Raw genomic sequence first — 14,150 nt, 5'->3', positions numbered from 1 at the left:
ATGCTCCCCCCCCCACACACACACTCACACACACACGTACACATACACACATACTGTCAGAGAAGACACTGCATCTGGCCTTCTAATTTACAAAATGGCCCATTTGGGATAGCAGCTTGATTTAACTGGAAATAGGTCACCCTGTTTTAATTCCACTGAAGATTGTCCTCTTTTTTTCCTTCTAGTTGGGTTCCCAGCTACAATACCAATTCTACTGCAGATGAATGCTTATACATTTTAAAAATTAAAAATACCTGGTTTCTTTAATCATGTTTCAACGTGTGACTTGAGCTCAAGGTACCACCTGTCCTGGCAGGTAAAAGGTAGCATATTGTGAGCATAGATAATTCTAATGTTTTAAGATTTCATTTCGATAACTGTACCAGAAGATTTTTAACTTATTGAGGAGCTGATTTTAGCATGACCGCGCCTCTGTCATTGGCCCAAGAGCACTACAAAACATAGCCATATTAATAAATTCAGCTACGTGGCAACAAAGAGGAGGAGTAACCCAGGAATGCCATAAAGTTAAGCAACAGACATGGAATCTAGTGCCTGTAGGGCGATGTGCAATCAAATATGCTTGCTGCCTCTTACCCACAAATCACATGCTAAAGTTTTATTCTCCAAAGGAATCTTGACCTGTTTCCCAACCATGTTTCCTAGACCAGTCCGACAAGTTTTTGCCAACTCTCTCTCCTTCTCAAGAAGAGTGTTTTTCAGTTTGGCTTTTCTCTTCCATCCTCCCTTCCTCCTCTTCCTCACTGTGGTGTCAGCAATAGGAGTTTGGATGGTTTTCTGATCTAAATGACATAATTTGGGGTAGGAAACATGGTCTCTACCATGGAATTGTGGACGCAAGCATTTTTCTTTCATCTTGGCTCCCCCTATCAAGTTCTACCTTTTCCATTTGGTTGTAATCCTCACCAAGCCGTAGATCTGAGAAAGTGAACCAGGAAAAATACCAGAGATGATGAGAGGAAAGAAACGCTGGCACAGGATTGTTCTTCACTCAGGGACTTTATGATGTGATTGTTGCATTGTTTTTACCTGCAACAAGCTGCGTTTAGGTGGCAAGCTCCTGCCTAATAAGGAGTTTATGTGGCAACCTTCTTAGACTTCCACTTGCTGTGCACAGGTGGCTTCCATAGTTCTCAATTTCTTTTTCTGCATTTGTGAGTGTGTTACAATATGTTGCCAACTCTTTACCTCCTGGATGATAGCTTATGTTGCTAAGCATTAGACTGTCACATGGGGAGATAGGTACTGTCTGATGTCAAGTGAAAACATTCTCATGACTGGTAATGACCTTGCTCTTTATCATGTCAGTCAGCAAGTGCTCCTCTTTTCTGCTCTTGGGACTGAGTTGATTCTCATGTTATACTTTATTTGTTCAGTTCCTTCAAAAAAATAATATGTGTCTCCTATGTACCAGGCACAGTTCTAGGAGCTGGGACTACGGCAGCGAAGAATCAGACAAGAATCCGTTGAGAACTCAACGTCCTAGCGGGGTGTGGGAGGAGATAGTATGCAAAGTAAATACATTACATAGTTATATTGGAAAGTGACCAGAACTATGGGGAAAAACCGAGCAGGGATGGGGATAAGCAAGTGCTAGGGGGTTGGCTGCAAGTTTCAATTTTAGATAATGGTCAGTTTGAGAAGGAGGTATTGAGCAGAGCTGGAGAGGGGGAGTAAGTGGCATTGCTCTTGGCTTGCCAAGGACAAGGAACCTCAGTCTCCCCACATAAAAGCCCTCCCAGCTGGTTGATGTCAATATCATATCCATGCTGGCTGTTTATGTAGTTTTAAAATGGCTCTTCCTGCCTTCACTTCTCTACCACTTCCTTTTGTCAATGTGTCTGGCGCTTGTTTCTGCATTCAAAGCATCTGGGCGTCTTCAGGGAGAAAGTCCACCCAGGTGTGTTTTGATGTGCGTTCCTTCAGAAATTAGTTTTGCTGATCTCAAGCAGAACAGTTCTATGTCCTCCTGTCCTTTCTGATCATTCGCTCGTTTCTGCTGGTTACGTGAGTTAAGAAGGATCTCTAACAACACTTCAGAAACTAAGATGGGGGAAGAATGTCAGCTGAGAATCTAGATAAGAATTGATTGCTTTTCTAATCAAGGAGATCAGAAACTGTGGCCATGCCCAAACACTTTGATTAAAGGCTGTCATATATTTTGTACATTTTCCTCCAGGCATATTCAGACTGATGGAAGGCTTCACACGGTGCTTATTGGTACATTCTATGCCTCCATTTTTCGGAACACATTATCCCTTTAGGAGTAGTCAAATTGCCTTCCTCTTTTTGGCATCCAGTCATATTCAGGCAATGATAATTCCTGGCAAAGTCTTTGTTTTGGGAAACCTTTTATGTTGATTCTGGGAGTCCTAAAAATCCAGATGTCTTCAACAGATCACTTGTGACAGATCTGTAACATTGTTGTGATTTTAAATTAGTGTTAATGCTAATGAAGATTCTCACCCACTACAATAATTATCATACAATTAGAATAAAATGTTTTTATTTCAGCTGTAGAGAATAACAATGTTAGCTCAGGAAATTTCATTTAGTCAACACATATCATTAAAACAAATGTGTTTTTTCCCCTTTACCCCAAATTCCAAGTTCTAAGGTTAAAAAAAAGTAAAATCCAATATGATATTTTCTCTCTGCTTTCTTTACTACTCAGCATGACTGATTACTTCAAATGGCAATATGAAAATTTTCAAATGCTATTCAAAATAAAATTACGTTTAGCTGATTTTAACAGAAAAGTTATATATATGTTTTATATAACATATATAAAGGTTACTTATATAGTTATTTATATATAAAAATACATATAAAAACTTTATATATAAGGCTATATATATAAATATATGTATAAATAAATATAAATATAAAAATATATAAATATATAAATAAATATTTATTTATATATAAATATAAATAAATATATGTATAAATATATGTATAAATAAATATATAAAAATTATATATATATATAGCTTTTATATGGAACACATCCTTGCTCCAGGGCCATGTAATCTTCTGTATCATTTCAGTTTTAGTGCTGCTGAGTGAGCACTCTGTGTCTGTCTGTCTGTCTGTCTCTCTCTTTCTCTCTCTCACACACACACACACACACACGTGCACACACACAGTAAAATGGTACACTTGTTTAAGATTAAGTATCATGACTTATCAGATAAGGCAGAAAACTTGGAATCTGAGCTTTCTGATTCACTGATTTTGCTAGATGACCTTGGGCAAGTCATCTAAACCCTAAGCTTTGGTTTCCTGATCTTACAGACAGACAAATCCCTTCCTCCCCTGGTCTGATGTTATAAGGATGTGGTTGAAGAAAAGGAGATGATGTGCGAACACTTTGAGCTCCTGAGAGATGAACTCCACTTAATTTTCTGAATATCATTCTCCACTCATTCTTGAGGGAGACGTTCAATGAGAGCTTAGCTCGCACTGCTGGCTCATTAGGTGTGCAACACCCACACTGTTTGACTCGTGCGGGGAGTCAGCTGAATGTGACACTCTTGTGTAGCAGGTGCTTTCACAAGGTTCTATCTGTTTATTAATCATGCTCTTTAATGAACTTATCTAGAAGGTATAGCGTGGGAAAGTGGGTGTGCCATGTTTGTAACTATACTAAAATATGTGTAAATAGAATTTTCTTAATACAAATTGACAACTTCTTAAAAATTGGATGATTTTGTGGAGAGAAAGAACTATCCTTTATATTTGGCAAAGAGCGTTTCCTTTAGAGAGTATAGAATTGTTGAGTATAGCTTATTTTCCAGCTTCAAACACAGGCCCCAGACCACATTACCATGTTGTATGGAAACCAAGCTTCCATAGTAGAGCCTTCTTACAACACAAGTCAAGGGAGGTGTGGTGACTTAGGAGTGAAAAGACCATGGCTTTTAGAGACATACACACCTGAGTGTGCGTTCTGGCACATTTCTTAACTGAGCCCCACTTTTTAAAAATCTTATAGAATGAGAAGAATATCCTGCCAGCCTAGGGTCCTGAAGATTACTTAAGTTTCTTTTATGGCAAAAAGAATTTCTACTGGGAATTGAAGGCTGTGGACACCTTAACCAAATATTTAGAAAATTAGGACATGAATTTTAGCGCAGCCTTGGGTTGGGAGAGAAGCCAGACGTTCTTTAGGGTGGTAAATGGAGCTGCGTTTTCTGTCATAGCTGCCTCTTCCCTTGTTCTCTCAGGGGCCTTCTGCCCGCCTCTCGTTGCCCTCCTCTGAGCCCCCGTTTCTGGCATGATCCCTCACTACCTGAAACCTTCTCCAAATGAACTCCCTTCGCCAGGGCCCTCAGATGCCTGCTCATGAATACCAACAGACATTGCTCAAAATAATAGGGACTAACTCTAGCCTTTGTCCCTGATCCATGACACATAAATTTGCAGTATGATATCTACAGCCCTTTAATTCTGAAGAAAACACTCTGAATCACATTCAAAGTTTTAAATTAAAAGTTCTCATTATTCCTATCCTGCCTAATAACAGCACATAGCAGGGGAAAAACTTTTTCTCTACGCTCTTATGTTCTGTGTTTGGGGCCTGTGGATGAACCTGACAAAAGAGAGACTATCAGGAGAAAAAGATTTCATCTTTTCTCCTGAAATACAAATATATGACTATTTTATTTTCCCCAATAAGATGTGTTATATTTTATTGAATTTTTTTGACTTAGTACTTTTCATTCTATACGCATGGGGGATTCACAGAAAAGAAGTGAAAATCCAAAGGGGCCGTTAGACCTGGGAGCTTGTGTGCTATTCTTACAAAGGGCAACAAACTGTGGAGGAGTGACTCGACAAAGAAAAAGGCAGTTTGAGCTCTTACGGGCAGTAAATTGTGGGAAAGTGACCAGGAAAGGAATGGTAGATGAGGTTGTCTGGTGCGGTTTGTATGCGGAGTCTTCTCTGTGCCATCTCTCAGTCCTCTCCGCTTCCTGGGATGAGACAGCGGGGCACCTTTACAGATGGGAAACAGCAGGCAGATGGGAGAGGGCACAACGCTGCTCCCATGTCTGCTGCTTCTCAACTGCCTTTAGGTCAAAATACGAATCCTTACGTCAAAGTGGCATACTTTGATCCCCTTCAAGTACTGTATAATAGTTGGAAAAACATATTCTATCTTTATAAGACTTTTAGTAAGACAGTAAAGATATATCCAAATGTAGTCATGGCTGAAGGCGTGAACATGCAAAGCTATGTAAGTATTTAACCCCTCAGCTGGCACTGCACTGGAAGTCAGCAAGCATACCTCTTTGCACAATCCACTTTCTTTTAATTTGCTTTGCTTGCGTGGTGAACCTGTGATCATTTTGTTGATTTGCAAAACAGGCAGCTCATTGTACTCCCTCCATAGCAGGAGGGTTGGCTATGGTCATTTTGAGGTCACTACCTGTGTTCCTAACATGATGCCCATAGTGAATAAGCCAATGATTGATGTGCATTTATAGATTATTAAATATGTTTCCATTTTGGTTTTTCTGTCTGACAGCAGCAGTGTGCAGGGTCAAAGACAGCCGGCCCTCCATGTCAGTGGTCTAGGATGGCCAGTGACGCCACCAACATCCCAAGTCCCGTGGTGCGCCAGATTGACAAGCAGTTTCTGATTTGCAGTATATGCCTGGAACGGTACAAAAACCCCAAGGTTCTCCCCTGTCTGCACACTTTCTGCGAGAGGTAAGCCTCCTTTGTGCGTGGAGAAGGGAGTTTCACAGAGTGACCTGCTACCCAGGGTTCTTTCCAGAGTTCTCCAGTTACCCATGGGAGACAATAAGTCTTCTGTGCTTCTGAGAGATAGCGAGAAACATAATCATGACTTGCCAATAATTTACTTTATTTCAAGTAATTACAAGTGGGACAAAAAAAAAATCTGCTCATTCATTTCCATAGGAGGTAGAGCATTATATACTTGAAGGGTTTTTTTTTTTAATTTTTAATTTTCCCTTTGTTCTTTGTGAAACAATTTTTGCCAATCACAGCTCCCTCACAAAGGATCTTTGGTGAGGGACAATTAAAAATCTATCATTTCTTCCCATATAACAATCAGGTAAAAATACCTGCATATATGAGGCATTAGTTAAAAGGAGAGAGCTTCCTTCCAAAGAAACTGCAGAAGACACTTACTGATGGCACATTTGAACATTTTGATATTTTAGATGAAGAAAAAACTATATATGTAGTAATTATAAATTACATATATAGCAATTTGCTATGTATAAAAATATACTCCCCTATTTATTCTTCTTAAATTGCTTTTGCCATCGAATGACTCATTTGTCAGAATATACATTTACTCCCTTGTTCAGTTTTCCACATAAGCAGTTAAGCATAAAGATAGTGTTAGTAATTAGTTTATCTGTGGCCTAATTTAAGTTTTTCCCTAGTAAGGTTATATCTTTTTCTAAAAAACAAATATGGTAATTAGGTTTTATAGCATTTTGTTAAATACGTTTGCTATTATTATTTAATATATATAATTAGAATACTTTGCTTTCTTTTATAGAACAGGAAATTGGTATTTTCTAAGGCTTCACATCAATGCTAATTACATCTGTCATCCAATTTAACACATATTTGTTAACCGATTGAGCATGCTTTGAGTTGATTTACTTTGGAGGGTCTCAAATGCAATAGAATAATCATGTACTTGGTGGTGATGGATGGAGGGAGAGGTTTGTTACTGGTAGTAATGGGTTTTTGTTTGCTTTGCTTTCTTTGTTGTGACTTGTTTTGTGGCTCTGTGTGTATGTGTGGATACAGGGTTTGTGTTTGTTTTAGTGGCAGTATATAGGGCACCATTACTTTTTACTTTAGTCATTTTATACTTGGGCTTATGTACTTTGTAATTCATATTCCAGAATGGCCTAATGGAGAGTGAGTTCCCACCCTCCCTCAGTAAGTGTTGCTAAAACATGAACACCAGCTAATTGTCCATATGCCCCTGGGCTCACGTGGTGAGAGCTTGGTTTGACTTGCAGCGGTTGCCATTGTCTGGGGCTCTTTACAGACAGTGCGGAGAGCCACTTGGCCTGAGCTCCGCAGAGCTGCCCCGTTCCCCAGTGTGTGGTGACCAGCTGGTCTGTTGTTTGGTTCCCATTTCCTTGTTCTGACAGGTGAGAAGCAATATTCCAGGCTGCCCTGATTCTGCTCCCTGCCCCCTCACTTAGGCCTAGCCCAATGCATCTATACGACATGGAGGTGCTTTTCTTTGAGATAGGAAGAAGACACAGCTTGGGTTTGGTTGGGGACATGTTGAGTTTTAGAACCTGTGTGACGTCTACGAGGAAATGTTAAGAAGGCAGATGGTGTGCAGACTTGGGGCTCGGAGGAGATATCTGTGGGGAAAAATGTAAACGTGGCAGTGTTATGTTTTAAGCAGGCAGGTAGATAAAATATCCCAGGGAGAGAAGAGCTCTTACAGTAGAGCCTGGATTAACTCCAAACTGTACTGACTCAGTAGAAGAAATAAAGCAGATAGAACCAGCTGAGTGTGGTGTTATAAGCCAAGGGAAGATGAAGTTTCAAAGAAGCGGGGGAGGTGAAGCATAGTGGTCAAGTCTGATCACTGCAGCTGAGAAGTCTGGTGAGATAGGATTGATTGATGTTTATTGGACTTAGATGGCAGTAGCTACTTCTGTGACACAAGGAAGGTCAATTAACTCCTTGTTGTCAGTTTCTTCATCTGCAAAACAAGGGATACAGGCAAAACCATTGGTTTTTGAAATCTGTTTGGCTGAGAAATTGGAAAACATTGTATAATGTAGTTACTTAGAGTTTAGATTCTGGCACCACATTGCCTTGGTTCGAACTCCTGCTCTGCCCTTGACCACCTATGTCCCTTGGGCAAGTATCTTAGCCTCTCTCTGCTGCATTTTGTCATGGGTCTAAGGGTGATCACAATCGTACCTATTTCATTGGTCTGTGGGAAATACTTTGAATTTAGTCGTCATTATGTACAATACGTTGGTCATTATTAGTGATACATTTCATTAATTAAATGAATTAAGTGGATGCCTGCTGAGGAGAGGCAAGAAGAGATTGTATAAGTGTGAATCGGGGTATCCCATTGCTGCTTCAAACAAAACACTTCCACTTGGGTGTGTTTTTAACAGCAGAGATCTGCTTATGACTTTGTATGTAATAAAAGGGTTTCCAGAAAAAGTGTGACATGTTTTCTCCTATCTGTAAAAGGCCACACATTCGTGAACACCAGACTAGATATTCTAGACCAGTGCTTCTCAACATTAACGTGTATCCAAATTGCCTGGGACCTGATGCATTAAGCCTGGAGGGAGTCCTCAGAGTTTGCATTTCTTCCAAGCTCCCCGGTGAGGCCAATGCTGCCTGTCCACAGGACATGCTTGTGTGTGTGACAAGGCCCTAGAAAACACTACCAAAGTCAAGGGCATCCCTGTTTTCCTCGACAGGGCCAATGTGAGTACAGGTTACCTCCTGGTTTCTGGAATATTCTTTTCCTAGTAAAGGAAGTTGTAAAGGCAGCTTCTGCAAAGTGGCCTGTGTCATCGCTGAGGACATGTAGGGTACCTGCGAGAAGTGGCGGTTCTGTTCCCTGAGCACCCCCTACTGACAGTCCCCTGGCTTCTGCTTCTGCCTCTGCCACAGGTGCCTGCAGAACTATATTCCCGCCCACAGTTTAACCCTCTCCTGCCCAGTGTGCCGCCAGACCTCCATCCTGCCCGAGAAGGGGGTGGCTGCGCTCCAGAACAATTTCTTCATCACGAACCTGATGGACGTGCTGCAGCGAACGCCAGGCAGCAACGTTGAGGAGTCCTCCATCCTGGAGACAGTCACCGCAGTGGCTGCAGGAAAGCCCCTCTCTTGCCCAAACCACGATGGGAATGTAAGTCACCGCCAGCAGCACGGCTGCTTGACTGGGATTGGCCTCGGGCGCTCAGGGCTCTGTGCAGGCAGAACTCCACCTGGAAAAGAAGCAACTAAAAAAGATCTTCCCAGCCCTCAGACTATTTTGCCTGCTTACTTTCTCTGACCCAATTTATTTAAATAATAAAATCCATCTTCATTGTGTCTACTGAGCACAGATTGTTGGTTTCCCCAAGAGAGCAAGCCTGTAACTATTTGCACGACAGGCATACGTTGACCCACATAAATATCTGTGTAATAAATTATGGATAAAGATTTAATAATAGATAAGTCCTGCAAATTGAGGGTGTTTGTGAAAATGTGAATTACAATTCTTTATTTTCCTTGCGAGGAAAATTTTTCTCATGCTCCCTTAGGCCCTATTTTTTAGGAATAAATAGAATTTGAAGATACGTGAGTTGCTGATAATAGATTATAGATTATGAATTCCACACATATTTTATACTACTAGAAAGCACAGTATTGTTGTAAACTCAGGGGAACCAGCGTTTGTCATCCAATAATTGATTCACAGTAGCTGTATCCCTCAAAGAGGCAGCGTCATGCAGAAGCTAAAAGCACTGGCTTTGGCGTCAGATCACCTGGTTCGAACCCCGCCCTTTAACTTGTTCTCTGGGTCAGGTATAGCAAGTCCGTCAGACTCTCTGTGTCTCAATTCTTCATTTATAAAAAGGAAGTAATAACAGTGTTTACCATCTAGGATGATTTGGGAGAATTAAATGTTTAAGTCATATAAAGTATGTAATAAACTCTTGACAAATGTTAGCCATTACAATTATTTCTAATTAGTAACTTTTGTCCTTTTTAAAAATATGATGACCGCTTCAAAAGTGTTTGAAACTACTTATAACATAATGCTCAGGTATAATAAAACCACGAAAACAACAAGAGGTTGTTTGAGCAAAGCAATTGCGTTATTATTAGGCATAATTGGGGTTTATTTGCCTTCCCTCCGACCACTCTTTCCGCTCACTATGCTACAGCCTCACTGGCTTGGAACTTGCCAGGTGATTTCCCACCTTGGGCCTGGCTGGTCTCTCTTGCGTATGCCTGCAAGGCTCTTTGCTCTCTCCTGATGTGGCTATAGCTCATTCTCATCCTTCAGGCATCAACTCAGGTTTCGCCTTCACAGGGCAGTCTTCTCTAAGTGCACTAAGATGCCACCTCTGTCACCTAGGGACCTGCCATCACTCACTTCCTGGTTTCCTGCATGGCATTCACCGCACCCTGTACGCCTTCTTCTGTGTCATTGCTGACTTGTTGACCTTCTGGTTTTCCTTTTGGAAGGGGAGCTCCAGGAGGACAGGGACCATGTTGACCATTATGCCTCTAGCTCTGAGCACAGTGTCTCATACATAGACATACGGAAACCATCAGAGACCAACCACATGAAAATGAGCAGAGACTCTGAATTCTGAACTTGCCATAACAAGGAGGCAGCCACTGTCCCTTATATTTGGGCAGAGTCTCAAAAGCAGGCAGAGGAGTGAGAATGCTCAATCGAGAGAAAAGGGGAAGGCTTCAGGTGTGCCCCGATGTGAGGCTATTGGCATGGGGAAGCTGGAGGTGGGATAACTAGAAGGGCATCTATGTGATTGGTTAGATGTCCATATTCAACTTCCTCTGCTTTGTCCTAAGTTGGGAGCAGAGACAAAAATTACGGAAGCTATCGGTAATCAAGTCCTAGCCATTTCAGACCAGTAGCTACCGAAGTTATTGTTTAGCTTTTTGGATCGTTACTAGAGATAGCACTCTGACTTCCTGCAAATCTGACTTAGAGCAGGCTGACTTCCTGGACCGTTTATTATAGACATGGAGTCGGTTTCCTGGGCAGGTTGTGGGTCAGAGTTATATTTTTATATATGCTCTGGCCATTGTTCATTTGTAGATTTAGTCCCTCAGAAGTCAATCAGTACCTATTTGTTAAACGAATGTGCCAGACACTGTCCTTGGTTTCTTACACACCACTTTGCAAAGGAGGTGTTAGTCGCCTTCATTTTATTTATGTATTTAAATACTTTATTTATTTTTAGAGAAGGAAAGGGAAGGAGATAGGAAAACGTCAACGTGTGCTTGCCTTTCATGCGCCCCCAACTGGGGACCTGGCCTGCAACCCAGGCTTGTGCCCTGCCTGGGAATCAAACCAGAAACCCTTTGGTTCACAGGCCGGCACTCAATCCACTGAGCTACAGCAGCCAGGGCTGTTTTATAGATGAAGAAACAGACTGCAACAGGTTAAGTCTCAGAACTAATTGACACATTGTAAAAGCTAGACTGGAAGGAAAGAGCACCCTGAGCTTTTTGGAAACCAAAATAAGATGGATTACCTATCTGTATTTAAGTGAAAGTGTACCAGGCTGTCCATAACCCCAGGCTTTCTAGTAAGGCAAAACAAGAGGAAAAGTGTTAATCATTAAGTTTATGAAAGTAGCTGTAAAACTCTTAATTGGAATACCCCATCAAATTTATACGATATAAGAACACTTAAAAATTAAGAAAAATAGGAACATTACCAAAGAAAATGGGCAAAGAATTTAGAAGGTTCATGGGAGATATATAAAATGGTAAAAACACTGAGCTCCACAAATAGGCAAATCTTCTCAAGTCAGCCACAGGTTTTTAAAAAGATAACAACCAGCCCTGGCTGGTGTGGCTCACTGGATTGAGCACTGGCCTGTGAACCAAAGGGTCACTGGTTCGATTCCAGGCAGGGCACATGCCTGGGTTGTGGGCCAGGTCCCCAGTAGGGGGCTTGCAAGAGGCAACCACACATTGACGATTCTCTTCCTCACTTTCTCCCTCCTTTCCCTTGTCTCTAAAAAAAATAAATAAATAAAGGAAATCTTTAAAAACTGTTATCATACACATCTAAAAAAAAGATAATAACCAATGCTGATGAGGGTATGGTGAGACATTCTCCTATCCTGTGGGCCAGAGGGTGAGTTGCTCTTCAGAAAGTTTATATCGATTTGACAACATACAGTGACTGTATTACACAACTTCTTATCTTTTATTCCAGGAATTCCACAAATAGAAAAGTTCTAAGGAAATAGCTAGAGATGACAATGAAGATTTGATATAAGAAAGTTAATTGAACATTTTATATTATAGTAAAAATTGGAAATAATCTAAATGTGCAATATTAGGGAAATGGTTAATTATAGTAAGTCCATATAACTGATTATTGAGAAGTCATTTAAAACTGGTGCTTTGGTAACAAATGACCTTAGTGCCAATATGTGAGTATACTTGTATTTTTTTTTAATTAGTAGGACCGCAGGATACATGTAGTACAGAAAGGAGAAGTGGTTCTGGGCCAAAGGGAAAAGTGTCAGAGAGAACAGAGACATAAAGAGACTGTCACTCTCTACATGATCGCAGAGTTCCAGGAACAGGAAGTGGTGGGTGACTGCTGGACTAGAGAAGCAAAAGGTCTTGGAGGGCCCCGGGTGCCACTTTAGGGAACTTGGGTGTGTCTGAAGTCATAGGGAGCTATTACATTGATGTTAAGCATTGAAATGCCCGGGTAAGATTTGCATTTAGTTCCTTTCAAAGTTGCTAGGGATGTGTTGGGGGAGGGGAGAGTGGAGTCAAGGGGAAGAGCGAGAGGCCAGGGGAAAGCACTGCAAGCCTGCTGGGATAATCCACAGATCCAGAGCAGCCAGGGCAGAGTTGGAGAAGTGATTGGCTGGGAGGACTGTTGGGGTGAGCACACCTCCCACGGGTCTAGCGTGGGTGCCTACGTAACAGTGGTGCAGCCCACTGAAACAGGGGTTGACTCTTTAAAAGTTACTATGAATTTTTATAAATTGGAACTATTGATCTTAGAGAAACTTTGGAAAGAAAAATATGTCATTAGTGCCTGAAGGACACGTAGAAAAGAATTCCTAAAGATGTATTTCCTGGTTGCCACAGGATGCTAGGCAGAAATTCTCTCAAAGGTGCTAATTTCAGCAAAATTAAAGCATCCCTTAGGTTAAAACTTTACTTTCTACCAAATGCATATTAGATCATTCTAAAATTGAAATCTGTCTAGAGTTTGATCTTAGGGTGAATGAAGCTATTTATGTTTTGAATATTTTCTCAATGCTGGGTCATTATGATTCTTTGGAATCATAAAATTCATAAACCAGCGAGGCCTTGGGAAATTAGTAGCATGTCTCGAATCATTCTATTGTTTCATCATAGATGGTAGGAGTTCACTGCCGCTGCTTTGAAACAAGGGTCCTCATTGCACATTCAAGCCAAATGCATGTGATATTACAAATAAATTGCTGCAGTTAATTGCCATGGGTAAATCTTTAAAAACATTTCAAGCATCTAAGGTTAATAAAATCCAGTAATTAACAATAAAGCAGGATGTTGCTGTCATAAACTGCCTGGTGCTGATTAGCACATGTGGATGAAAGCCTGTCATTTACTCTAAGTGCTGTGACACAATCTGTCCTCTAATTAAACTGCCATGGCTGCATTGTCCAAATACAAAGAAAGTGGGAATAGCGGTCAGCGATTTAAGAGGTTCTTTGCACTTAAAGCAGACACTTGAGCTCGTGCCTTGCAGTCCCAGAACACAAATGATCATTAAACCCAACTTTTGCTTGCTTAGGTCTTGCTAACAAGAATGTTAAGAGGTGCAAAGGAGAGATCCTCATCAGGAATGCCATGCCAGGAACAAGTCCCCACTTCCAGAAGCCTCAGGGTGTGCTGCAAGGCCCTGACTATGCATTTCAGCAATTAGTAATGCACATGGTCCTGGTCATCTTCTCTTCTGTGAACACAAATGGTGATGACCTGTCAACAGCAATAAGCTCATCCTGGCCCCTGGCCCCCACGCCCCTGGGAGCACCAGCAGCATCTCACTCAAGATGGATGAGCTCCGCTGAGTCTCACCCCTCACACGATTCACTCTCAGCCTGAGTCAAAGCTGTCAGAACCCAAGCACAAGCATTTGAGAATGACTAGCTGTTGATACTTCAGAATGATTTCAGGGCCTCTGCTTCCCAAGAAAACCTTAGAATACTGAATCAGGAACAATAACCTGCTATCTCTTCAAAGCAATCAATTTTTTTTTTCAAGTGGAGGTAAAATTCACATAATACAAAATTCACATTTTAATCATTGTAAAATGTACAATTTAATGTCCTTTAGTATATTCAAAAGGTTGTGCACACATCGCCACTATCTAATTC

At 41.1% G+C, this 14,150-nt stretch overlaps 1 protein-coding gene across 8 annotated transcripts in view; it reads left to right on the top strand.

Moving 5' to 3' along the window:
- Positions 1–14,150, top strand: part of TRIM2 (tripartite motif containing 2) — a 79,233-nt gene that overhangs the window by 28,629 nt on the left and 36,454 nt on the right. For 5 of the 8 annotated variants that reach the window (XM_054562395.1, XM_054562372.1, XM_054562363.1 and 2 more), the window contains 2 exons: positions 5,555–5,736; positions 8,683–8,920. In XM_054562395.1, the coding sequence (XP_054418370.1) occupies positions 5,603–5,736; positions 8,683–8,920 (372 nt within the window). In that variant the 5' untranslated portion in view covers positions 5,555–5,602. Of the gene's footprint in view, positions 1–5,551; positions 5,737–8,682; positions 8,921–13,612; positions 13,661–14,150 lie in introns of those variants that run through there. The other 3 variants (XM_054562391.1, XM_054562376.1, XM_054562408.1) reach the window with 2 other exon arrangements.

This window comes from Pteronotus mesoamericanus, unplaced genomic scaffold (assembly GCF_021234165.1).
Source record: "Pteronotus mesoamericanus isolate MK-2021 breed Mesoamerican mustached bat unplaced genomic scaffold, CSHL_Meso_final contig_163, whole genome shotgun sequence".
Taxonomy (NCBI): Eukaryota; Metazoa; Chordata; class Mammalia; order Chiroptera; family Mormoopidae; genus Pteronotus; species Pteronotus mesoamericanus.
Note: the sequence above shows the minus strand (reverse complement) of the source record. Positions and strands in the feature narration are given on the sequence as shown.